We start from the raw sequence: 24992 nt of genomic DNA on the forward strand, positions 1-24992 counted from the left end.
TTAAAAAGAATGAATATATTTTACCGTACAAATACATTTACTCGACACCAAAATTATCCCCTAACAAACCATCCAAATCGAATTCTTTAGCCCATGTGCTAACAATAGTAGTTTGTTCAACTTTTGGTGGTTCTTTTTCCCCTCTTAATAAACTTTTCGGAGCGTTCAAATCAACAGTTTCAGTTAATGACGCTTTAGATGATTTTGGTAATGTCCATCCTATAAGTCTTCCATCTCTCCAATCGTTTATAACTGACATAGCAGCTGATTCTAAATTTGGTATACCTCCTTTTCCTAATCTACCTTTTGTTCTAGCTATATGTATGAGAAAATGTTTTGTAAATTCATTAAGATCAGATGATGGTAATGGAGGTAAATCATAATATTTTTTTAATCCGTCAGCCATTTCGGCATTATTTGAAAATTTCTTCAATAGTAATTGTACAGCAGTAGTTGGATCATTTATCAGTTTAGGTGGGATCGCAGATAGTAATGTTAATTTAGCCAATTGTTGTTGTTTCGTTTGTTTCTTGTTTGTAACTTCATCTGGAAATACTATACCAGGTGAATCTAATATTTTTAATTTATTGTCTATTTTAACTTCTCTTAATGAAGTAGTTACACCAGCTTGATTTCCAACTGGACAAGCCTTGGAGTTATTATTATGTCTTTTAGTTAATGCATTAATTATTGATGATTTACCAACATTTGGATAACCTATCACCCCCACTATAATGGATCTTTTTAAATTAGATTTATTTGCATAACTTTTTAAAGCTTTTAACAATGAATCAGCAGTAGCTGCACCTGTTAAATTCTTATTAAATGAAGTGGAATTTGTAGCACCTGGTGAAGCTTTCACTGGTATGGTTGGAAAAGATGATTGCAAAAAGTTAAGCCATTGATTTAATGCTTCAGCAGGTATTAAGTCAACTTTATTTAGTATTAATAAAAGTCTTTTACCTGGATTTTGTAATACTGCTTGTTCAACTTTCTTTGATCTAGTTGCTTCTGGATCTCTAGCATCTAAAACATATAGTATGACATCTGATGCATCTACAACACTTTTGAATATTTTATCATATGATTTCCTTGATTTTTCCAAGTCTCCAGTATCTTCATCATCTTCAACATCACTTATTTGAATTTCAACATCCTCTTCTGAATCAATCATTTCATCATCCTCTTCATCTTCTTCGCCATTGTATTCTTTTGCAGCTTGTTGCGCAGATTCCAATAATGCTGCTAAACCATTTGCTCCATCATCTCCATCCTCCAATTCTTCATCATCTTCTTCAATATCATCATCTACTTCTTCTCCTCTCGCTAAAGCTTCTTCTTTCTCTCTTTGTCTTTGTAATTTTAATTCTTCCTTTCTTTCCTTATCTACCCTTCTATTCTCTTCCAATTCTGTTATTATTTGATCTTTATATGGGAAACTTGAAGGTATACCTGGATCTTTTCTATGTCTTGATTTCCATGTTACATCTTTTTTGGCTAGTTTTTTATCTTTTCTTCTTTTTGCTGCAGCTTTTTTCTTTATACCTTCTCTCATACGGGTTGTTACCCTTTTAGAAGTTGGCTTTTTCACTCTCATGGTTATTTGTCGAGTAATCTATTGATATTTGTAGCTTAATGGTATGAATACAATTCAAATCTAAATAAATGAGATGCTTAAATTCGTAATGAGAAGAGAAAAATAAATTATGTTACACAAAAATATGAAACATTACTTTATTTAATTATTCATTTTGCAATCATTTTTTCTAGTTCTAATTTAACACTACTATTCATCATAAAAAGGATCTTTTTCAGGCACAGCTTCAGTTGCATCATTATCAAAATCATCTAAAGTCACTGTGGGAGTAGGAATTATACCTTTTTCAAAATTATGTTTTCTGTTCTTAACTAGTTTCGGCTTCAGATATCCTATATGTTCATCGACAGGTAATTTTGCTATCCCAATTACTTGATCATTCTCCATATCATTTGAATTTGTACCTGTCTCTTCTGCTTTTTCAGGTTCAGGTTTAACGTATCTGATTTTTGCTTTGGGTTTGTCGTCTGGAATTGGACCTTTTAAAATTGAACCTAATACACCTCTAGGTTTTTGTAATTCTAATTCAATCATTGCATCTGTTGGGGCCAAAGCTTGTAGTGGATGTATTAGTTGGTTGTCATTCATTTGAACTTCACCATTATTTGGTTCGTTTACGGTAGGTTGAGGTGATGCGTTAGGTGGAAAATTCACAGGCATTTCTTGTAAGTCTTTTGAAAGTAATCGATTCAACAAATGTTGTTTAACCGTAGTTTTGAAATTATTTTTAACTGCAGGTACTTTCCATAATACGTAATCTGTGGTTTTTTTGACATCTTCTGGTGTAAAAGCTATTTCTATTGAATCCTTGAATGGTAAAATTGCTGAATGGACTTGTATGGAAATAAATAGCCAAGTTGATATTGTAATTGTTTTGTAAATCATGATAATAAATAGCTCTTAAGTGATGAAGGCAAGAAATCTTAAAGAGTAAAAACAAATATTTGATGAATGAACAGATCTATATTCAATCTATATTAAATCTATTATTATGTTATGGAAACACTAATCTATTTTATCTACGGCATCTTAGATCTTGTTAGTGAAGGATTACTAACAGTTCGTGACAATGATTCTCTGCTATTATTCTCCGAAACCTGATAAAATGAATTTTTCTTTGGTATCACAAATGGTTTGTTCAAAAAATTATTTACTCTAGGACTAAAAGGTTTTATTTTTCCATTTGTACCAGCCAGCTGATCATCATAACCTTCATCTAATCCAATTGCCAGTCTTGTTCTTAATACAGAAGAATTACCGGGATTTTGTTTTGGTGAAGAATCTACCGAAGGACTAGAACCAACGCCTTCTTCCAAAGTATAACTATTCTCCATTTGTTGATACATGTTAAAATTGTTTGCCAAATTTTCTAACCCCGGCAATTTTGAAATAACATAATTTGCTCTTCTTCTAATTTCAATGGGGACATGAATTTTTTTTATTTTCCCATTCCATCTTCCAAAATGTTTTAATCCAAATGAATAAATAAAAAATGCTAATAAAAAGAAAAAAATCATTGAATAAATAAAATGACCTAAAGTACCGTCTTTTTCATCATCACTATCATCATCAATTGAATTACTATTACCACCTTTTATTAAACCTCCTGGTACAAATGATTTACCTGAAATTTCACTCGGAAAAATACCAATATCTAATGAATTTTTGTTATCAGCTGGTTCAATTTGTGATGATGCAAATAATAGTATTTTACCCAATGTCCATGATAATTCTTCACCTTCTACAGAGTCTGCAGATTTGAAAGGAATATGTTTATTTGTGATATTTTGAGAATCTTGATCTTGTTCTTTATCTGAATTTAATTCAAATCCAATCCTCGGTAACTCAAATCCTTCATGTAAAATGTTCATCACCCAACTTGCCTTGAAACATGCATCTTTTAAAAATTTATCAGGGTCAAGTCCCGAATAATCACCATTTTTTGAATTTTGTAAAATATTATCCCATTGACTTTCACAATATTCTTTAACTTTAACATTAAAACCTTTGTAATCATACTCACCACCACTATGGAAAATGTCATTAGCAGTGTACCAATATTCAGATATACCAACAAATTTATCTTTTTCAAAATCAAGTTTAGGTCCATGAATACCATTAAATAAACAAGGTTCATCATCACATGGTATACTCTTCATCAATAGTGGATATATTGATTTAATACACATTTCGTAATTACCAACACCGTTTATTTTGTAAGTGTTACCTTCATATTCATAATCTAAAGTTGCACCTTTGGGTAAACATGGATCATTCAAATTTCCTTGTAATTCTTCATTTACTAATGCTAAATTCACCAATTGTTGAATAAATCTTCTTCTTGCTTCATTTGCACCAAATCCTAACCATGTAGCAACAAAAACATCCCAAGTTTGAGTTTGACCATTTATATTCCTCAATAATACTTTTGATAAATCATTATTATGTTTTTTTATTTGATCTTCAGATGAAGGAACAAATGCAATTTGAGTTGATGCACCTCCCATATCCATAAAACCTATTGATTCATGTATTGATGATTTTGAATCATAATTTTTGAATTGTCCCATTAAATAATTTAGACCTAACCAACCGTAAATTCCTTCTGTTGAACCATCTATTATTTGTACGAAATTATCACAATTGGGTAATAAAAAATTTGTATTTCGTCTTATACTTGAACAAGTTTCAGATAATATTTTATTTTGAGTCTTTTTAGGAAGTAATCTCATACCAGCCGTACTTAATACAAATACAGGAGTTTCAGAATGTTTTCCAGCCGGTATAATTTCTTCAGCAAATCTCATTAATTCTGAATAATGATTTGACCATATTTGTTTAATTTTTTTATTTGAATTATAAGTTGATATACCAGGACTTATTTTTTTGGTCCAATGTTTTTCTTGAGTAATTTTTGGTGGTGATTGAAGTATTTCTGGATCTGAAGATTTTGATAGAGTCTTTGGATCCTTCCATTTATAAATTTGTATTCGTGAACCTGATGATCCTGAGTCAATGACTATTCCAAATTTATCATCTTTATAGTTCTGACTCGCCCTGGGATCAACATCCAGCATGGTTACTTTATAATGTTATTGGGAATTTTGATTATTAACTAGTCCAAATGATTTTAAATATTTCATTAGCGTGTCACCAGAATTGAAGTAGAGCGGCTTTATTTATTATGTCTGATAAAAATGATTTGCGACTAAATAAATTTTGGACAATGTCTGAATTATTTTATAGAACCAAAATCTGAGACAATGTTTACATCAACGTTACAATCAGAAATATTTCAGCAAGTGACTTCAATTTCAACTCGAAATGATTGTTTTACCAAACACACCACCATTACCGACTCAATTGACCAATCCAACAAATTTATCTAGTGAAATTATAACTCAAAGAGCGTCCTTATTGGTACCTCAATTATCATCATACAATGAATCTATAAGATATGTTTTAAGTTTAGAAGAATATTTAAAATTACTAATCAAACATTCACAAACAATGGGTTTATCAAATACAATAATTAGTACAAATATACCGTGGAGTAATGTTAGTCATGCAAATTCAAAAACCAATATTTTCAAAAATAAAAATTCAAAATCATTTTCATGGAGTTTACTTAATGAAATAATTTTAACATTAATTTCAATTTCACTTATATATAACAGAATTGCTTCACATTTAATTAACGAGACAATAGATAAAGAAATTGAACCACCTGAAAAACCAGAAGATTATAATGAAAATTGGAAAACAATAACAAAACTTTATAAAAATTCAATATCAATAATGTTATATGCTGAAATTTTACAATCAGAAAACTCCACAAGCTTAAATGAAGGTAGTGTTGAAATTAATCCAATGTTAATTTCATTTGTTAAAAAAATAAGTGATATATCTATACAAATGTCAATATTATCAAAATTTTTATGGATAAATAGATATTTAATGAATAAAAATCAAGATATAAAAACAGAAAATAATATAACATTAACAAAAGTTGCAATTTATTGTATGAATGAATTAAATATAATTTTAAATATTTTAAATGATTTTCAAACTTCTTTTAAAATTTCATCAGAAAGCAAAATTGGTATAATAAATTTAAATTATACAGATTGGGATGAATATTTAAATATTTTTAAAAAATATACAAATTCATATGCTGGATTTTTCCTAGCTTTACAAAATTATAAAGAAAATAAATTAGGCAATGCATTAGGATTAATTCAATATAGTTTAATTTCATTACAAAGTAAAACAAATCTTGAACCACAATCATCATTATTAAATAAAAAAATAACATTACAAAAATTCAAGAATAAATTAAATTCAAGAAAAAATGATGCTATTTTATCAAATTTAAATTCAATTTCAACATTAAATTTAAATAAATCTTCATTTAATGATAAATCAGGTATAATATTAAATGATTTATCATATTTATATGATCAATTAATAAAATTAAATATAAAATTTTTATCAGAAAATAATACTTTACAATTTGATAATATTATTCATTGGTCATCAATTGAAAAAGATTCAAAATGGCCAATTGGTTGTAAAATTCCGATTTCAAAAATTGAACCTTATAATCCATTGAATAATGATGATAATTTTGAAAATATTAATAATGGTAATAATGAATACGCTGGTCGTGGAGCTTATTATTAAGAACATTATTATAAAGATTTAATAGGAGGTATAGATTTTTTATAATAATTATATATTTTTCTTTAAATCAAAGTATTCAAAAAATACTTGATTAAATTATGTAAAAAAGATAAAAAAAGAGAGGAAAATTAAGTAGCATCATCAGCAACTTCATAAGCAACTTATTAGCAACTTCTTAAGCAACACCATAAACAATTTCATAAATATTAATCTTCATTTTTTTTTTTTATTTCGTTTTCTTCAAGAACTGAATTCAACTAATCACTTGCTAAAACTTAAATGTAGAACATAGTATTTTTAATATTTTGAGCAACATTATCACCTAATTTCTTTTTATAAATATCCATAATATTTCCACGAGTAGGTTTCATTGCTGCACCAACATAACATCTACCTCTTGTACATAATAAATCAGCATAATAAGCAGCTGGAACAACTTTAACAGATTTTGTAGCTCTACCAAAAGTATGACATAAATTATAAGTGATTTTTTGAATTTCATCTGATTTATAACCATTTTCATCATGTAAAACATAATAATGAGCAGGAATACCAGTACCTTGTAATGCTTGTTGAGATTGAATATAAAAATCAAAAAATGCAATTGATGTAATATCTTTATCAACAACAGTACCTGGAATAACATTATCATTTGATGTAACAGCAACTTCCTTTTTCTGAGAATTAGCAGCATTTTTTTCTAATGGAATAAATCTTGTTTGATGTCTTTTAACAACAATCATAAAAGTAATTTTTGGTTTATAATTTTTAATATTTTTAAGATTAGCATATTCAGTAAAAGCAGCTTTAACATGAGTTAATTCTTGTTGTAAAACAGTATAATATTGACCTTCTGAAACACCATCACGATAAAATAAAACTTTTGAAGGTAATTTACCAACTTTTTTATGGAAATTTTCTAAACTTTCAATAACCATTGTTTTAATATCTGATATAACTTCTTGACCACCAGGTTGAATTCTAACAGAACCAGGAAATTTATTAAAAATACCATCTTCACTACCAACAACTGAAGCAACTGAAACAGATTCTGAATTTTGTTGACCAGTAGGATGAGTAACATCAGCACCAAGTATAAAAACAGGAACTTTTTGTTCATCAAATAATCCAACACTATCTTGAGCTGATAATTTATGATTTGAACCACCTAATTTTAAATTAACTTTCATAGCAACTTGAGCAAATAATCCAACATCAAATCTATCAAATCTTTTTTTAGCAAAAGTATCAATAACGACACAACTATTAATAATACCAACAGTTAAATCACTTGATCTTTTAACAGCTCTATAATAAGTAGTATCTTTTTTTGGTAAAACAACCATCATATAATCAACTTTATCTTGAACTTTTGCTTTTTTTAAAATATTATTTAAACTTGCTTCTAAACCTTCTTCAGTAGCAACACTACGATCTTCAAGATCAACTGAATATTGTTTAAATTTTTCAACATCATTTTTAATACCTAATCTATTAATTTCAGTAAAAAATTGTAAAAAAGCATCTTTTAAATCACCTAATTTTCTTTCAACATATCTATTTTTTAATAATAAAACACCAAAAGTATATTTATTTTTAGATTTTGGAGATTCAACAAATTGAACATTTTCTAAATTCCAATTACCTTTTTTAGTTTCATTTTTACCATTATAACTTTCTTCTTTATAAATAACTTTTTTAGATTTATATTCAATAACTGGAGCACTTAAAACTCTTGAAGGAACTTTTGTAAAACCAGAATCAATTTTACCATAATCAACTTTATTAAAAACATTTTCATTAGCTTGACTAATTAATTTAGCTTTATCTAAAGGTCTTAAAGCAGTTAATCTAATTAAAGTTCTTGTATCCCAAACTTCACCTTTATATTGTTGATTTGGTACAATATAAGCAATTTCCATTGGTAAAAAAGCAGTTGGACCAATTTTAACTAATGGTAATGTAGGATATTTTAATTTAATTCCCCATCTTTCAGCAAAATATTTAGTAACATTAGTTTCTTTACCATTTTCTTCAAAAGTTAAAGTATTTGAATTTTTATCAAAATTAAAACCTTGAATAGCTTTACCACTAATTTTTTTTAAATAACTTCTATAAATTTTAACACCTTTTAAAAAATATTGAACTTTTTTAAAATCATTAATACCTGGAGTACCATCAATTTGTAAATAATCTTGAACTAATTCAACAACACTCATTGGATCACCATTTGGTAAAAATGCTTTATAAAATATAGCAGGAGTTGGATTCATATTAACTCTAACACTATCAAATGAACATCTAACTGAAACAAAAGTACCTAAAGCAATATTTAAACCTTGTTGGAAATCTTCAACTGGAGTATTTTTATCAAATAAAAAGAATTTATTAGCACCTAAACCAACAACTTTTTCATTTTCTAAAGCTTTTGAACCAATAACTGCAATTAAAGCATTTGTATATTCTGCTACATCTTGGAAATCTTTTGTATAATTTTTTAATGTAGTAAATTTAATTAAATCATTAAAATTTAAACTTTTAACATGTTGAATTTTAACATTTAAACCTTTATCTTTAATTGGGAAAATAACAACATCTTCAATTGGTAATGGGGAACTTGAATACATCATATTATAATCTCTATAATAAATTTGAGATCTTTTACTTTTAAAAGGTTCTTCATTTAAAATATAATCAAACATTGCTTGTTTAATAGTTAATTTTGGTTTAATTTGTTTACCACCTTCTTTACCATTTTTTGATTTTTTTGAATTAGCATCTTCTTTATCAGTAAAATCAACATTATAAAGATATAATTTTAAACCAGCAACATTATATTTTAAATAATTAGTACCAACATCAACAGGAATACCAATTGAACCATAATCTCTTCTTAATAAAATTTGATGAGGATCATTTTTAATTTTATCAGCATAAGTTTTTTCAAATGATTGAATAGCTGGTAAAGCATTTAAATTAGCAGCTTTTTCATCAAATTTAACATTAATATTACCAATTTTTTGTAAACTTGATCCACCACCAGCTCCTCCTCTACCACCTCTACCACCACCTCTTCCTCCTCTATCACCACCTCTACCTCTACCACCACCACCAGAACCACCACCTCTACCACCACTGAAACTGCCGCCACCACGTCCACCATTTGAACCACCTCTGCCACCTCTACCTGATCCATTTGAACCACCTCTACCACCTCTACCTCTATCTGATCTTGAACTCATTTTAATTAACTAGTTAATGAAATTGAATATCTAAGTTTGCATATAAAGGTGAAAGATGGGTAAAAATTTGAAAATTATATGTAAGTTGATGCTAATTTGATGATAAATATTTAAATCCACTTGAAATTAAATATAAGTTATGAAACTGAAACACCAAAAAGAATGAACTTCAATTGATAAAGTTAATTGAATTTATGAAGTTGATTTAAGTTGATTGTTAAGTTGATTGATTGATGTGTATATCTTGCGTGTTGATAAGTGATTTGTTGTGTAGGTTGTTGTTGATAGATAATAATTGATTGATAACCTATATGATTAAAAGATATACACAATTTATTGATTAAGGAAATTTCATTGAAAAAAAAAAGACAATAGAGAGAGAGAGAATTTTATATACAAAACTAAATTATAGTAGTACCTGCATATTAATACTATGATTTACCCTTAAATTATAATTATAATATATAACACATAATAACATACAATACATATATAATATTATACATAATAAATATGTTTCAATAGACGATTATAATTAATTATGATCGCCTTTGGTCCAAGAAATAGTATGAAATTAGTTGTTTCAGAATAGTTTTTTACGCGTATATACTAACAAAAACCATTAGTTGTTAATTAGAGTTAGCTTATCTGAGATTATCACAAGAAATTTACTATGGAGATTTAAGATTTGTTGAATTATAATATTTTGTTTTAACTTTTTTGTACAAAAATATAAATCTGAAACGTAAAATTTCACCCTCAAATTTTGATAAAAATACCAATTTAAAAATAACCCTCACGCTCACACTGATTAAACATGCAGATTTAAAACGAATCATAAACTTTTTATTTCATTTATTCACTACCTAAAATATTTAAAAAATTAGACTTAATCCAAATACCAGATCCCTCAACTTTTAAAACATTAGATTTAATTAACCAATTTAATACAATTTCAAATTCACTAATAGTAATTAAATATTTTAATTTATTATAAATTATCAGTTTTGTAATACCAGGATGAAAATTTATAATATATAAAATAGTTGATAAAATTTGTTTCCATAAATCCACATCAATTGAACCATTTATATCTATCCATAAATAAGAACATGGTTGATTTAAAGGTACTGGAATATTTTTAATTGATTCATTTTCTTCTACTGCTTCACTTCCTTCTTCTTTCTTTTTAAAAGTTATTAAATCACAATCTAATTGACCTTTATCCATTGATCTTGATTCATAACCAAAATAATCAGATTTTTTATCAATATGCATAATTGAAATTTTATTATGAATAATTAGATTTATAAATTTAGCTAATGAACCTTCTTCTATAAGTGGTGATATAATTAATCCCTTTTTTTGTAATATAATATCATTAATCTTGTCTTCAAAATGTGATGATTCTTTAAAAAACTGATTAATTAGTTGATTTGATAACAATCCATTATAACATTTTTCTGTAATTCTTAATTTATTTATTGTTGTATCATTATTTTCTTCATTTAAATTCATAATTTCTCCATCTTCTAATAATTGTTTATAAGATTCTGCAACATCTTTGGAATCAAATTTACTTAAAATATTTTCATATTTATTTAATTCTTCTTGTTCTGCGTATCTTATAATTGATTTTATAGTTGATTTTATTTCATCTAATGGATTTGGTTTTAAATCTTTTGCATCTTTCTTTTTAATATAAAAAGGAGTATTTACTAATATTTCTTCTTTTTGTTTCATTGATTCATTTTCAATTTGATCAAATATTGAATTAAAATTTTCATGATATTGTTTTCTTTTATAAATTTTCATATTTTCTTTCATTGAATTATATAATGGTTTTTTATCTTTAATTTCAATTTTTGAAGCATCTGAATTTGACCAAAGATGTAAAAAAAATGGCAATTCAATTTTTTTAAGATGTTTTAATCTTACTATACCTTCATTTATTCCCTTGCTTACAATTTTTTCAAAATCTTCAATGCCTTTATTTATTGCTGACATCCCACCAATTTGTCTTCTTATTGATGTCCATAACCTTTTTATTGTTTTTATATTTGTAACATTAAAAGTTTTTGCAATTTCTTCAAAATCAATTGAAATTTTATCAAATGTTTTACATATACATATTGATCTAAATAACGATGTTGCATCATCTAATTCAAATTGAGTTGGATAATTATCAAGCATTGCATTTTGTAATCTTTGTTGTTCTCTAGCCTTAGCTCGTTGTGTTGATTTATTATTCCCTTTTGATATAATTCCAGCTTCAAAATTTTCTAAATTTTCATAAATTGGTTCACCAGATATAAAAGCTTCAAATTCATTCATATTATCTTTTGGATTTTGCTTTTTCGTGTTTTTATTAACTTTTGCAACTTTTGAAACATCTAATGAATCTAATCTACTTCCATTCCTTTTCAAATTTTCTTTTGAATTTAATAAAACATAAGATTCATCAACTTTTGGAATTTTTAATTCTTTTCTTTCTTTTCTTATGGAATCATTTAAACTTCTTTTTTTAAATTCTTCAATTTTTGAATCACTTGGTTTAAATTCAGGTATAGTTAAAATAATTAAATTTCTTTTAATTTCTCTATTATATTGTAATGTTGTAAACGCTTGAATTTCTAATTTACCTTCATCTTTTAATTTTTTTAAATCTCTTGATATAGTTTTTTGATCTGGTTCAATTGGTGGATTTAATTTTTTTGATAATTCTCTTGATAATTTTGCACTTGTAAATGTTATCCCACCTAATTCTTTAATTAATTCAATAAATTTTTCTCTTCTAAAATCACTTGTAATATCTGAAGTTTTTAATTTTGAATTTTCTTGTTTAAATGATCTTGGTTTAGTATTAATTGTATTTTTAAGTTTTGGAGTATATGAATTGGTTGAATCTTGCATATTGTTACTTTTTATATCAGTGGATTCAGCATTTTCGGTATTAAGTTCTGGTTCGATGGTTGTTGATGTATCTAATGGTAATGGTGGTTCTGGTTTCACAAGATCTGAGGTTGGCTCAGTTGTACTTTCAATATCATCTATGGTTTCTCCATTTTCCACATTTTCTGGTGATGAATTTTTTGGAACTTCTTTGGAGCTAACTTTTTCATTTTCATCTAATTTAAACTCTTCATCATTTTTATCTAAATCTAAATCCTCATCATTCTTGTCCAAATCTAAATCTTCATCTTCAACCGTAATTACTTTTGATTTTTTTGTTGTACGTTTTGGTCTTTTTCTTGGTTGCTCTTCTACTTTTTCAACTTTATCATCAACATCCACTGGTCTTTTGGTTTTTTTCCGTTTAGTGGGTTTATTTGAAACTTCTGGATTTTCCGTCGTGTCAACAGATGCCTTTTCTTTTCTTTTTCTGCCTCTTGTTTCCTTCTTGGTTTCATTAGAAATTTCTGGATCTTCAGTCGTTTCAACAGATGCATTTTTTCTTTTTCTGCCTCTTGTTTCCTTCTTGGTTTCATTTGAAATTTCTGAATCTTCTATAGTCTCAGCAGATGCATTCTTTTTACTTTTTTTAACTTTTGTTTCCTTCTTGGGTTTTGAATCAGTACTCTTGTTAACTTTAGTTTCAACTTGGGGTTTCGAATCAGTATTTGGTTTAATGAATTCAGGTATTGGTAATAATGCACCAGGGACCGTTGATTCAAGTTTTTGAAAATGTTTCTTTTCCAATTCCTGTAGTGTTCCTCTCAATTCAACTTTCTCAGTTCTTGTCTTCTTATGTGTTTTCATCAACGGACCATTATTATTTTCTTTAGCATAATATCTATAAAATTTAACTTTACCTTCAGATTCACTTTGTTTAACAAGTGCAGTTCTCATATCTTCTTCAGGATAATCAACCAATGGTTCTAATTTACCATCTTTTAAAAGATATCCAACATCTAATTCCAAAAGTCTTGAACAAATTTTATGTTTATTTCCACCTAATAGTTGAGTAAGTGCATTCTTAGCAGTTATACCATATTTACCAGAAGATTTTATTGTATAAAACATTTGAGTTTGTATTGGAAATAAATCAGTAAATGTAACAACAGTAGAATTTTCTTCATCCTCTTGTTCTTCATCAAATTCATTATTTATTTCTTCACTTTGTTTCAATACTTCTAAAGTTTCAGTAATATCATCTTGATTTTGAGTAGGTAATTCTTTTAACATTCTTAAAGCATATAGATGTCTACCTGGTTGATCTTGATCAGCAACATTTATTCTTTCAATATATCCACGATCAACTAATTTTTCAGTAACTGCTCCAAATAATTTTGAACAATGATGAGTTTTATGCATATTCATTTCAACTTTTAAATCTCTAAATATTCTAATATTATTTTCTGCTTCTTTTAATTTATTCATTATAAATTCTTTTAATTTTGTTGGAGATCTACTTGAATTATCTTCAATTTCATTATTTAAACCAGTTGATCCTGCAAATTTATAATGTACTACCCATGTACTATGATGATTTTTTTCGGTATAAAATTTAGATTCTTTAGTTATAAGTCCAGCTTCTTCTAATTTATTCAAACGACCAGTCATTGATCTATTATCTTGACCTGTTGCATAAGTTAAATCAGATGCCCAAGTTCCTTTTGATCCATGTCTTGCAATTTCTTGTAATAATTGATAAGGAAATGCTCCTAAAGTTGATATATATTTTTTATTATTTGATACACCAGTTAAAAATGATACTTGAGTTTCATCAGTTGGTAAAACTCTTAAATTTTCAGGATTTTCTTGTTTATTTAAAAATGATTCAAAACTTGATTCAATAGTTACAGGATCTTTATCATATGTTATATAAAATTTAATATCTTCATCATTATTTTTACCATCTCTTAATTCAAAAAACAACCAATTCCATATAATTTGTTTTTGAAAATCATCTAATTCTAATTCTTGATTGAATTTTTCTTGTATAAAACTCCATAATTCTGTTAATAGTAGTCCTTTGAAACCAGAAAATGATAGTTTTTCAGCTACAAAAGCAGCAATTTCAAAAGGAGTATAAGGAAACTGCGACATTGATAAGTCAACAGAAGATAAGTTATTTCACTAGTCTATTAGTTGTGTGATGAATTGAATTGATGTATTGAGTGTGATCATGAAATGACTTGTTTGTACGAAAGTTATATGTAAACAAAAACAAACTAAAAGATAAATTTTTTTATTTTGTATCACTCATTCATTTTGCAACCAACTTTACAACCAAATACTTATATTTGAAAAATGAGCGAGTTTGATGATGATGAACCAATAACTTTATCAGCTCATGCTTTAGCGGCATTACAAGAGTTTAAAACTGAAGAGAAAACAAGATTAGAAAAATTTGAACAATTATATCAAGAATCAGAAGATAAATTTGATCAACAACAAGCACCAAAGAATATAACTATTGATGATTTTAAAGAAGATTGGCAATTATCTCAATTTTGGTACTCAGATGAAACTGCAATGATACTAGGGAAAGCATTATTAGAAGGTGCTGATGAAGATACTGTTGTGGTTATAGCATCTGCTCCTTCTGTATATGCTGCAATAAAACAATTACCCCAAGATGAAGTACCGACAAAACATATATACTTATTAGAGTATGATCCAAGATTTAAAGTTTTAGCAGGTAATGAACATTTTAGTGTTTATGATTATAATAAACCAAATGATATCCCATCTCATTTAAGAAATAAATGTCATAGATTACTAATAGATCCTCCTTTTCTTGAAGAAGAATGTCAAACAAAAAGTGCAGAATCAGCTAAAAATTTATTAGTTAAAGACAAAACTTCAAAAACTAAATCAGGAGATTTAAAATATAAATTAATATCATCAACTGGTGAAAGAATGCATGAAGTTGTTTTAAAGAATTATCCTGACACAAAGATGACAGATTTTTTACCAGAACATAAAAACGGTCTTAGTAATGAATTCAGATGTTATGCGAATTTCGAGGGATTTTATTGGAAATTTAAATAGATTTAAGTAAAAATTTAAATAATTAATACAAAATCACCAAGTCGTTAATATATTAAAGTATGTAAAAAGAATAGATCCAATCAATAAAACTTATAATTTTTGCATAGCAGCAATATCAGTAGATTGAACATGATCTTCATCTTCTTCAATAGCAGCTTGTAATTCATCTAATGAAACTAAAGCATCTTCAACAACTAAGTTAATTTGTAATTTTTTAATACCATAACCAACTGGAATCCATTGATGAGCACCCCAAGTTAAACCTTCCATTTCAACAGCTTTTAAGTTGGCTAATAATTCTTCTAAATCAGTTTCATCATCCCATGGTTTAACGTCTAAAGTAACAATAGATTTAGCAGCTGGTTTTGGACCTTTAGCAGCTTTTTTAGCAGCATATTCAGCTAATCTTTGTTGTTTTAATTTTTCAGCTTCTTCATCAACATCATCATCATCTGATCCGAATAAATCAACATCATCTTCATCTTCTTCAGCAGCAGCAGAAGCGGCTGGGGCAGAAGCTGATTTTGAAGCAGCTGGAGCATTACCAGCTGGTAAGTCATGGAATTCTTCAGTGAATGAAGCAATGTGATTGAACCATCTTGTGAAGTTTGGATATTCTTTTTGGAAAGCTTTATAAGTGGTTACATCAGCTTGAGTTGGTTTTGAACTAGGAAATTTTGTTAGTATGATGACGTTCGATAACTCGACAATTGCTTAGATTGTATCTCTTTTTTTCTTGTAGAGACATTGATATTGGTTATTTTTTATTTATCAGATAATAGATTTAAATCTTCTTTGTCACTCATACGGTGGGTCTTGAGGCCACCTCATAAACACGGACCAAAGATTAAGTTCATCATTATAAAACACCAATGCAATTGAATTATATAGTTGAGATGAAAATTTGATTCACCCCATTTTGAATAATTACACTTGATCTCTTTCTTTTAATTTTCGAAGCAATTGATTTCTAATTAAGGACATACCCATCAATGTATGATTTATCGGCCAAAAAATCGTTTAAAGATTTGATTGATTCAACTTTTGAGAAGTCTGAGAATGACATTTTTGAACTATATTTATATGGAAATTGACTTGATTTAAATGAAATGAATTGAAAAAGAAGAGAAAAAATTTTTGTTTTGTTGAAAAAATTAAAAACGTGAAGAGCTAACTAAACAGCGATAGTATGAGTTATATACAGGATAGCATTAATTTAAGTATATACCGAAGCATGATGGTTATGTAGAACAGTACAAGTCACATCTTATAATGGTAAATAGTCAATTCCTTTTGGACCTAGCCATTCAGTGAGATATTCTTCTTGTGATATATTTAACTCCCAAACTTTAAGTACTATCTCTTTCATCGAAACAGTTGTACCCATTTTAGTATTTTCGTAAAGATTATCCATAAACCTTATCAAGTTAGTTTTTTCAGTTTCAGATTTACATTCACAACCAATTGCATACAATGGCCATACCATTTGAGTTACTATAGGGGATTTTGGGTCTAACTCATTATACGTTGCAATAAACTCATCCAGTAACTTTTGATTCAGTTCAATGAAATTAACAGGCTCAACTACCCTGTTCAAAGTTACCCATACTGCTAGTGACCAGCATAATCCACATTTCATCCTATTTATGTAAATCTCTTTACTATCTTGATCATAAGCTGAAACATAATCACGATAATTCATTAATGTATATTTTACTCTGTCATACGACATAGTTGCATCTTCAGCTGTCAATTGATTATTGTACTTTTTATTCCGCAATATACAAACTTCTGACATGGCCGCAAATACTTCTCCAGGACAACCCATCATTTTAGAAGATGAGATAGTATCATTAGCTGTTCCATACCAATGAGGTAGACAATATGGCAATCGACAATCCGGGGAGACTACAGCACTAACAGTATCATACCAACTCAATACCACAGCTAAGGATCTTCTTTTATCACTTGTCATTAATATATCATCATAAAATTTTTGATCCTTACAAATACCTGCAAATATTTTGAAAAATTCTCTTGCTATTGAACTTTTACCTTTTTCAAGAACTGCAAATAATATATGAACATTCATAAGCACCAAAATTACAAAATAACTTATATATTTTTTCAGTGCATTTTCATCATTTTCATTATTTATTTTACCTGAATTTTCTCTAATATATCGAATTAAATGATTCATTGTGTTATTGATATGAGCTACCCCCTTTTGATATAATTCATTCCCTCCAGCACGGCTTTCATACATATGAATACAGGCTAATGAAATAAAACAACTCCTTGCAATATTGAAATCGCAATATTTTAAAGCTAAATCTGGCCATGGAGACTTTGGATGTCCATCAAGTAATGGTAATAATTTATTAAAGAAATGTTTCAACATCATATTTTCTTCTTGATGACTCATTTCGAATAACGTTGAAGTATCTGAAGCTGTAATCATATCATTATGTTTCGGATCCATATTGTTTAATAAAAATTTATGATTCTCATCAAATATTTGCGATTTATCAATAAAGTCAATTATTTGAAAATCGAAATTGAATAATTCTGCAGGATTAGTTGGTGTTAATTCCTCCATATTTGTAGGTAAATTTGACTTATTAAATGATGCTGATGATGATAGTAATGACTGTAAATCTTCAAATAATGCACTGCTAAACTGATTCAAATTGGTACTCGCAGTTGCCGGACTAGGCGTCTTATTATTTATATCAGCATCTTGATCGTTTAACAAAGATTGAATTGAATTTGGAGAAGATACCGCAGGTGTTTGTGGTTCTATTTGTTGCTTTTTAGCATCCAATTTTCTTCTTTTCCTACTCAGTTGACCTTCATGGAAAAAATCAAATGATAATCTTATATCATAACCTTCACATTCCCTTCCTGTACTTTTACAATTGTTACAAGCAGGTTTAGTTTCATCACATTTCCGATGTCTAATGTTGTTAGTTGACTGAACTATTGAGACTTGAATTTCTCAACATACCTCTTTTTACAGGTCCAGCAACCTGTTCTTACTCTGGTAATTTTACCCATTGTCATATACTCATCGTGGTAAACAAATGGAGTTATTTATAGTAATTTGAAATATAATATTCAGAGTAATATTATGAAAACCTAAAATTATTATCTGATAAGTTTAACATGTCTTGACATTACAAATTTTACGACAACTCACTGAAAGATATTTTCAAGTGATTAACTAAAATATTAATATCTTCTACGATTTTTCAAAGCTAATGATATTGTTCAGTTTGATAATACTACTAGCTTCAGTTCAATGTATAAAATTTGAACCGTTTGACAAATCAAAATTAAATCCATCATCAATCTTTGAACAATTTGATTACACATCATTATCAAACTCACCATGGAAAGTTTCAAGATCTAAAAAATATGATGAGGGCAGAGATGAAATAATAGAATATACTGGGAAATGGGCAATTGAAGCGCCTTTCAAACACCCTGGGTTTGAACAAGATCAAGGATTGGTTTTGAAATCAAAAGCTGCACATTATGCAATTTCTTATAAATTACCACACACGATAAGCAATGAAAATAAAGATTTAATAATTCAGTATGAAGTAAAATTACAAAACGGATTAGATTGTGGAGGAGCTTATATTAAACTATTAGATAATTCAAATAATTACCATTTTTTCAACTCGGAAACACCTTATCAAATTATGTTTGGTCCAGATAAATGTGGTAGCGAAAATAAGGTACAATTCATAATACGAAAGCTCTTACCAACAGGGATTATAGAAGAAAAAATCCTACAAAATCCTCCAATGGCAAGGTACAATGACCTAAGTAATCTATATACATTGATTTTAAAACCTAATCAGGATTTTGAGGTAAGAATTAATGGAGAAGTTGCAGTGGCTGGAAATTTTATCCAAGATGATACATTGTTTTCACCATCTATAAATCCTCCAAAAGAAATAATTGATGAAAATGATTCAAAACCAAGGGATTGGGACGATCGTGAATATATTCCTGACTCAAATGTAAGACCACCACCTGATTATGAAAAATTACATCAATCACCACAAATACCAGATCCAACACAAAAAAAACCTGACGATTGGGATGAATCCGCTCCAAGATATATTCCAGATCCAAAAGCTATCAAACCAAAAGATGCATCTGATGATTGGAAGCCGCCATTAATAGTAAATCCTCAATGTGAATCCGGTTGTGGCCCTTGGAAAGCACCATTAATCGTAAATGAGAATTATAAAGGACCTTGGTTTCCCCCAGATATCAAAAATCCAAATTTTCAAGGCAAATGGAAACCTAGAACAATTCCAAATCCCAACTATTACGAATTGTCTAATCCAAGTCAATTAGATAAATCTATAGGTGGTATTGGATTTGATTTATGGAATATGGACGGAGAGGTGCTTTTTGATAATATATACTTAGGTAATTCAATTGATGAAGCAGAATTAATTGGTAATTCAACATTTAAAACAAAACTAGAATTGGAATATCAAAATAAAAAGCAAAATAAACCCAAAATAAAGAATGAACCAAAACCACCACCTAGAAACTTTGAAGACATTTTAAATGACGAAGAAATGACCACTTTCTCACAATTTTTGATATTTTTAAGGTTGTTTGCTTGGAAACAATATTTGGACTTCAAAGACTTTTATTTCGAGTTTATGTTGAATCCGGTCAATTTAATTTTAAACCAACCTTTGCAGGTTGTTGTGTATGGAACATTACTTTTGATGCTTTTCACTGTAGGTTTTGGAATTGGAAGTGTTGTTCTTTTCTTATTAGCCTCTTGGAGTACAACCACCAATGAAGTAAGAAAAGAATTTGAAGATGGTGATAAAATAATGATTTTAAATAATGGAGTCAAGAGTAACAAGATTGAAATTCTTGAAGAAGTCCAAAATGAAAAGATTTCAAAAGATGATCAAACCATTCGAAAAAGAGTAAATTAGATTTTGTATAGATATAATGAATTACGCCCTAGAAATTATTATTATAATTACCCCTTAACCCTTAACCCTTAATTTACACAAAAAGAAACCCCAGATTTTATAAAATATTTTGAAGAACGCAAACAAAATTAAAAGAAATCTCAAATTACGACAAACTATAAAACTTAAAAGTAAAGACCAATAATCTACAAATCATGGATGAGACAAGTGCATTACAGCCTTGGAAAAGCGTTGTTGTCAAAAAACAACCAAACATTATAAGTACTACTACTAAAAGATTCAAATATTTCCTTATACCATCCATATTATTAATTTTGATAATATATAAATTTTACAATAGTCAAATCCCAATGACTTCGACGAATTCATTATTAGGACCATCATTGACATTGAGATTATATACAAACAACATTAGATTTGATAATTTTAAATATCCAGATCCACATGAAAAACCATGGTCAAAACGTGGTATTCAAAGTATAAATTCAATGGAATTTAATACAGCAATTGGTCACGCTAATGTTATATGTTTACAAGAGGTTTTATATAACCAATTAAATGATATATTAAATGGATTAAATGCAAATGATAACGATGAATGGTCGTATTATGGTGTTGGTAGAACTGACGGTGTAAAAGCTGGTGAATTCGCTCCCATATTATTCAAAACCAAAGACTTTTTTGTACTAGAAAACACTACATTTTGGTTAAGTCCAACACCTTCATTTCCAAGCAAAGGTTGGGACGCAGCATTAGAGAGGATAGTAACAATGGTTTCTTTCCAGAGTAAGCTCAACCCGTTGATAAAATTCAATGTTTTCAATACACATTATGATCATCGTGGTATAGCAGCCAGAAGAGAAAGTTCAAAGTTAATAGTTGATAAAATGGAAAATTATAATAATTATCCTTCCTTTTTGTGTGGTGACTTTAACACTGAGCCAAAGGATGAACCATATGCTATTTTAACTGCAGCTGGATTCAAAGATAGTAGAATTTTGATTAATCCAAGATATTCTTATGGTCACGAATCAACTTTTACTGGATTTGATGTGAAGAAGGAACCTGTTTCGATAATTGATTACATTTGGTCTCCTTATTTCACGAAACCACATTATCCAAATTCACTATTAAATCAAGAAAGTGACATTAATTATTATAATTTAAACCATCATCAATATTATAGTATTGAGTTGAAACAATTTGGTATTTTAAGTAATTATTATAAAGGTTTCCATTTTTCGGATCATAGACCAGTAGTTGCTACTTATGAAATTGAAAGGACAAAATTAATTTGAGACTATTAGCAACTGGACTGATATTAGAGAACATTATATTAAAAGTACATTACATAGTTTATTAAACAAGTATTGATATTTGATTTTTGTTTTCTTTGAACGTTTAGATTTAGCAGAAACACCAAGGATCTTTTTTAAATCGACCAACAATCCCCAACTTGGTGGTGAAAATTAATGTAGCAGCTAACTCTACCAGCTTCAAAAGGCAAAGTCACAGAGACTTGCACCCACGACGAATTAACCATCTCATGCAGATGTTAAAATAAGTGTTGAATTAAACATTATAAAACTTCCTTACACTTCCTCCAATTCAAAAGATTATTATGAAGTACTGTTGAATGCGTGCTCGGTTAGTCCCGTTTTAAGTTTACATATATTTTGAATCTGATAGATTCTTTCTACGGCCTCCGATACGGGTACAACTATCTAATTTATGAATTGTGAAAGAACAATCATAGAATCTGTTCAATAAATTGCATTGACTCAGATCTGATGTATCTAAAAGCATAAATGACATGAGTCTTTAGTGAAAGCAGCAGTAATAAATTCTGAGAAGCATTTTTTTGCAACTTGCATTGATTTGAAAAGCTCGTAAGTGTCAAGAAGAGTTGACCAAGACATTGGGATAACATTGTGGTTTAAGAACTGCGTCTTAGTATGAGACTTTAACATAGCTCAATCAAAGACGTCTTTTTATCTTGAGAATGAAAATGTTGTAATGGTCAAAATAAGAAATTATTATTTTGCAATTGAATATTTCCTAAACTGGCCTGCATATTATTACTTTTTTTGCTTCATGAAACTTGCCTTGCAAGATTATTTAAAATCAATTGGGAAAGTAAAGTAGAAATTCTTGATACTTATGCAGACAAATGTCTGTATAATCGAAGAGATAAATCAAATTACACGCTTGAAGGAAATCAAGTTCAATGATATGTATATGCACATCAAACTTAGACTTTTCATTTTCGAAGTTTGTTTTAATATTACTTTCTAGGTTTTAAATTTGTGTGACTCTTCTTTTAAAGATTGAAACAAGTTTAGTAGTTACCTTAAAATGTTTTGCAAAATTTGTAAATCAAAGTACATAAATAGGTGCTTACTTTCTTAAATTTTAACTTCCATTTTGCAAGTTCATTAAATCAATAACCAAGTCACTCGCTTACAATTCAATATAATGAGATTTTTTTCAGCTGCAATAATTTTATCATTATCTACCTCAGCATTAGCTGCTATCAAACAAGTTCAATTGTTTGCTGTTTCAGATGATGATGATATAAATGGTTCTGGTTTATATTCAACTCATGAAGGTGCAGGTATAAATTATTTCTTTTTAGGTGCTGCTCAAACTTTACAATATAATGATGAATCAAAAACTGTATTTATTGAATTAAACACTCAACCACCTGCACCACAAGTTTTAGCTTTCGAGGGTAAATTCTTAGCTTTAACTGTTGCTCAAGAACCATTATCTGTTGAAATTGATGACGATGGTGATGTTACTTTCCCTGGGTCAAATAAACTTTTTGCGGCATTGAATGTTGATGATCCTTATGGACATTCAAAGAATGTTCACGCAGTTGTCAAAAAAGGTGGTAAAGGTGCTGTACCAATAACAATTAAGGCTAAAATAGTAGGAGAACAACCGGGAAAAAGATCTAAATCTTCAGAACTGAAATCATCTCCTAAACCAACTCATAAACCAACTCATAAACCAACTCATAAACCAACTCATAAACCAACTCCTAAACCAACTCCTAAACCAACCCCTGAAACAACTCCTGAAACAACTCCTGAAACAACTCCTGAAACAACTCCTGAAACAACTCCTGAAACAACTCCTGAAACAACTCCTGAAACAACTCCTGAAACAACCTTATCCTCATCAAAAACTAGTGAGTCAAATAAAACTGTAACCGTGTATTCCACCTGGTGTCCAGAACCAACAACGTTAACATTAACTGTTTGTGATACATCATGTTTGAAATCCGAAGTAACTATAACAAAAACAGGTTGGGTTACTGTACCACATGTTCAAAAAGAGACTACAACAGTACCAACCCCTATTCCATCACCAAAAACTTCCAAGTCGCCAGCTCCAAGTCCATCTCCTACTTCCAAATCAGTAGAATCCCCAATTCCAGCCCCACCTAAACCAACTGAACCGGTTGCTCCAGAACCAATCCCAACTGAATCACCAGCTCCTCCAGCTCCTCCAGCTCCTGCTCCACCAGCACCTGAAGCACCACCAGCTCCTGAAGCACCACCAGCTCCTCCAGCACCACCAGCACCTGAAGCTCCACCAGCTCCTGAAGCTCCTCCAGCTCCTCCAGCACCACCAGCTCCTGAAGCACCTCCAGCACCTCCAGCTCCTCCAGCTCCTCCAGCACCTCCAGCTCCTCCAGCTCCTCCAGCTCCACCAGCTCCTGAAGCTCCTCCAGCAGTAGAAACACCAGCTGCCCCACCAAGTGTCACTTCTTATGAAGGTGTAGCAGCTAATTACAAAGCAGGCTCATTAGCTGTTGCATTTGCTGCTATTGGATTAGTCTTATAAGTTTAACTTATCGAATTAATTACTTTTCAAAATTAAATTTCATATTAACTTTTTCTTATGTATTTCAGTAACTCAACTTTTTTTTGTGTTTTAAGTCTGTTTCGTTTAAAATAGTTCTGTATCGTGATCAAAATTTGTTTGATTAGGAAGGACGGTTTATTTCGGTTTTTTATACTGTATATTTTTTTCAACAAATACACAAAATACACACTCTCACAATTCAATGAAATTTATAAGTATGCCTTAAGTTTTAATTTGCTCAACTAATATACTTGATCCCTTGAAAAAAAACTTCATAAACAAATCTCAAATTTATTTTTCTATGTCTAATTCATGTTGGCAAAACCTCTCTCAAGTAGAGTCAGGTTATAAATATTTATAACTTTCAAGTTCATAATTGAAAAAACTATTATAAGATATTCACCCTATTACTTTTCAAATTATTAGCTTGGGGCCAAATTATTAGCTTGGGGTCACAACAAACTAGATGATTGTGATACATATGAGGTTGTAGTTTCGAAAAAATTAAACAAGTTTGTTGGTAATAGTTTATAATTCTTAGCATTATGAAAAAAGTTAACTTAATTAATGAAAGAACAAATAAGATTGTATTTCGATTCTAATAGGTGGTCTAAATGTGAA

General features: G+C 29.0%; 12 protein-coding genes across 12 annotated transcripts; 5 read left to right on the forward strand and 7 right to left on the reverse strand. All coding sequences in view use genetic code 12, as the record gives it.

Moving 5' to 3' along the window:
• Positions 1-37: 37 nt before the first annotated feature.
• On the reverse strand, positions 38-1597 carry KGF55_003170 (RNA-binding GTPase; the record flags this gene model as incomplete). Its single annotated transcript, XM_051757934.1, has 1 exon — positions 38-1597. One exon carries the CDS (start codon positions 1595-1597, stop codon positions 38-40), a length of 1560 nt encoding a protein of 519 aa, XP_051613542.1.
• Positions 1598-1786: 189 nt separating this feature from the next.
• On the reverse strand, positions 1787-2482 carry KGF55_003171 (uncharacterized protein; the record flags this gene model as incomplete). Its single annotated transcript, XM_051757935.1, has 1 exon — positions 1787-2482. One exon carries the CDS (start codon positions 2480-2482, stop codon positions 1787-1789), a length of 696 nt encoding a protein of 231 aa, XP_051613543.1.
• A 134-nt stretch (positions 2483-2616) lies between these two features.
• Positions 2617-4674, reverse strand: KGF55_003172 (apyrase; the record flags this gene model as incomplete). The annotated part of the gene is made up of 1 exon (XM_051757936.1): positions 2617-4674. One exon carries the CDS (start codon positions 4672-4674, stop codon positions 2617-2619), a length of 2058 nt encoding a protein of 685 aa, XP_051613544.1.
• A 247-nt stretch (positions 4675-4921) lies between these two features.
• Positions 4922-6280, forward strand: KGF55_003173 (uncharacterized protein; the record flags this gene model as incomplete). Its single annotated transcript, XM_051757937.1, has 1 exon — positions 4922-6280. The coding sequence occupies one exon, from the start codon at positions 4922-4924 to the stop codon at positions 6278-6280; it is 1359 nt and encodes a 452-aa protein (XP_051613545.1).
• A 275-nt stretch (positions 6281-6555) lies between these two features.
• On the reverse strand, positions 6556-9522 carry AGO1 (Ago1p; the record flags this gene model as incomplete). Its single annotated transcript, XM_051757938.1, has 1 exon — positions 6556-9522. The coding sequence occupies one exon, from the start codon at positions 9520-9522 to the stop codon at positions 6556-6558; it is 2967 nt and encodes a 988-aa protein (XP_051613546.1).
• Positions 9523-10377: 855 nt separating this feature from the next.
• KGF55_003175 (transcription factor TFIIIC subunit) lies at positions 10378-14571 on the reverse strand (the record flags this gene model as incomplete). The annotated part of the gene is made up of 1 exon (XM_051757939.1): positions 10378-14571. The coding sequence occupies one exon, from the start codon at positions 14569-14571 to the stop codon at positions 10378-10380; it is 4194 nt and encodes a 1397-aa protein (XP_051613547.1).
• Positions 14572-14775: 204 nt separating this feature from the next.
• Positions 14776-15519, forward strand: KGF55_003176 (protein-lysine N-methyltransferase; the record flags this gene model as incomplete). Its single annotated transcript, XM_051757940.1, has 1 exon — positions 14776-15519. One exon carries the CDS (start codon positions 14776-14778, stop codon positions 15517-15519), a length of 744 nt encoding a protein of 247 aa, XP_051613548.1.
• A 90-nt stretch (positions 15520-15609) lies between these two features.
• EFB1 (translation elongation factor 1 subunit beta) lies at positions 15610-16585 on the reverse strand (the record flags this gene model as incomplete). Its single annotated transcript, XM_051757942.1, has 2 exons — positions 15610-16186; positions 16506-16585. The coding sequence occupies 2 exons, from the start codon at positions 16583-16585 to the stop codon at positions 15610-15612; spliced, it is 657 nt and encodes a 218-aa protein (XP_051613549.1).
• Positions 16586-16786: 201 nt separating this feature from the next.
• Positions 16787-18576, reverse strand: KGF55_003178 (Zn(II)2Cys6 transcription factor; the record flags this gene model as incomplete). Its single annotated transcript, XM_051757943.1, has 2 exons — positions 16787-18476; positions 18527-18576. The coding sequence occupies 2 exons, from the start codon at positions 18574-18576 to the stop codon at positions 16787-16789; spliced, it is 1740 nt and encodes a 579-aa protein (XP_051613550.1).
• A 203-nt stretch (positions 18577-18779) lies between these two features.
• KGF55_003179 (calnexin) lies at positions 18780-20498 on the forward strand (the record flags this gene model as incomplete). The annotated part of the gene is made up of 1 exon (XM_051757944.1): positions 18780-20498. The coding sequence occupies one exon, from the start codon at positions 18780-18782 to the stop codon at positions 20496-20498; it is 1719 nt and encodes a 572-aa protein (XP_051613551.1).
• A 194-nt stretch (positions 20499-20692) lies between these two features.
• KGF55_003180 (uncharacterized protein) lies at positions 20693-21796 on the forward strand (the record flags this gene model as incomplete). Its single annotated transcript, XM_051757945.1, has 1 exon — positions 20693-21796. The coding sequence occupies one exon, from the start codon at positions 20693-20695 to the stop codon at positions 21794-21796; it is 1104 nt and encodes a 367-aa protein (XP_051613552.1).
• A 1177-nt stretch (positions 21797-22973) lies between these two features.
• Positions 22974-24350, forward strand: KGF55_003181 (PGA30; the record flags this gene model as incomplete). The annotated part of the gene is made up of 1 exon (XM_051757946.1): positions 22974-24350. One exon carries the CDS (start codon positions 22974-22976, stop codon positions 24348-24350), a length of 1377 nt encoding a protein of 458 aa, XP_051613553.1.
• Positions 24351-24992: the final 642 nt, after the last annotated feature.

Source organism: Candida pseudojiufengensis (assembly GCF_024610245.1).
Source record: "Candida pseudojiufengensis strain CBS 10847 chromosome Unknown scaffold1, whole genome shotgun sequence".
In the NCBI taxonomy this organism is placed as follows: Eukaryota; Fungi; Ascomycota; class Pichiomycetes; order Serinales; family Debaryomycetaceae; genus Lodderomyces; species Lodderomyces pseudojiufengensis.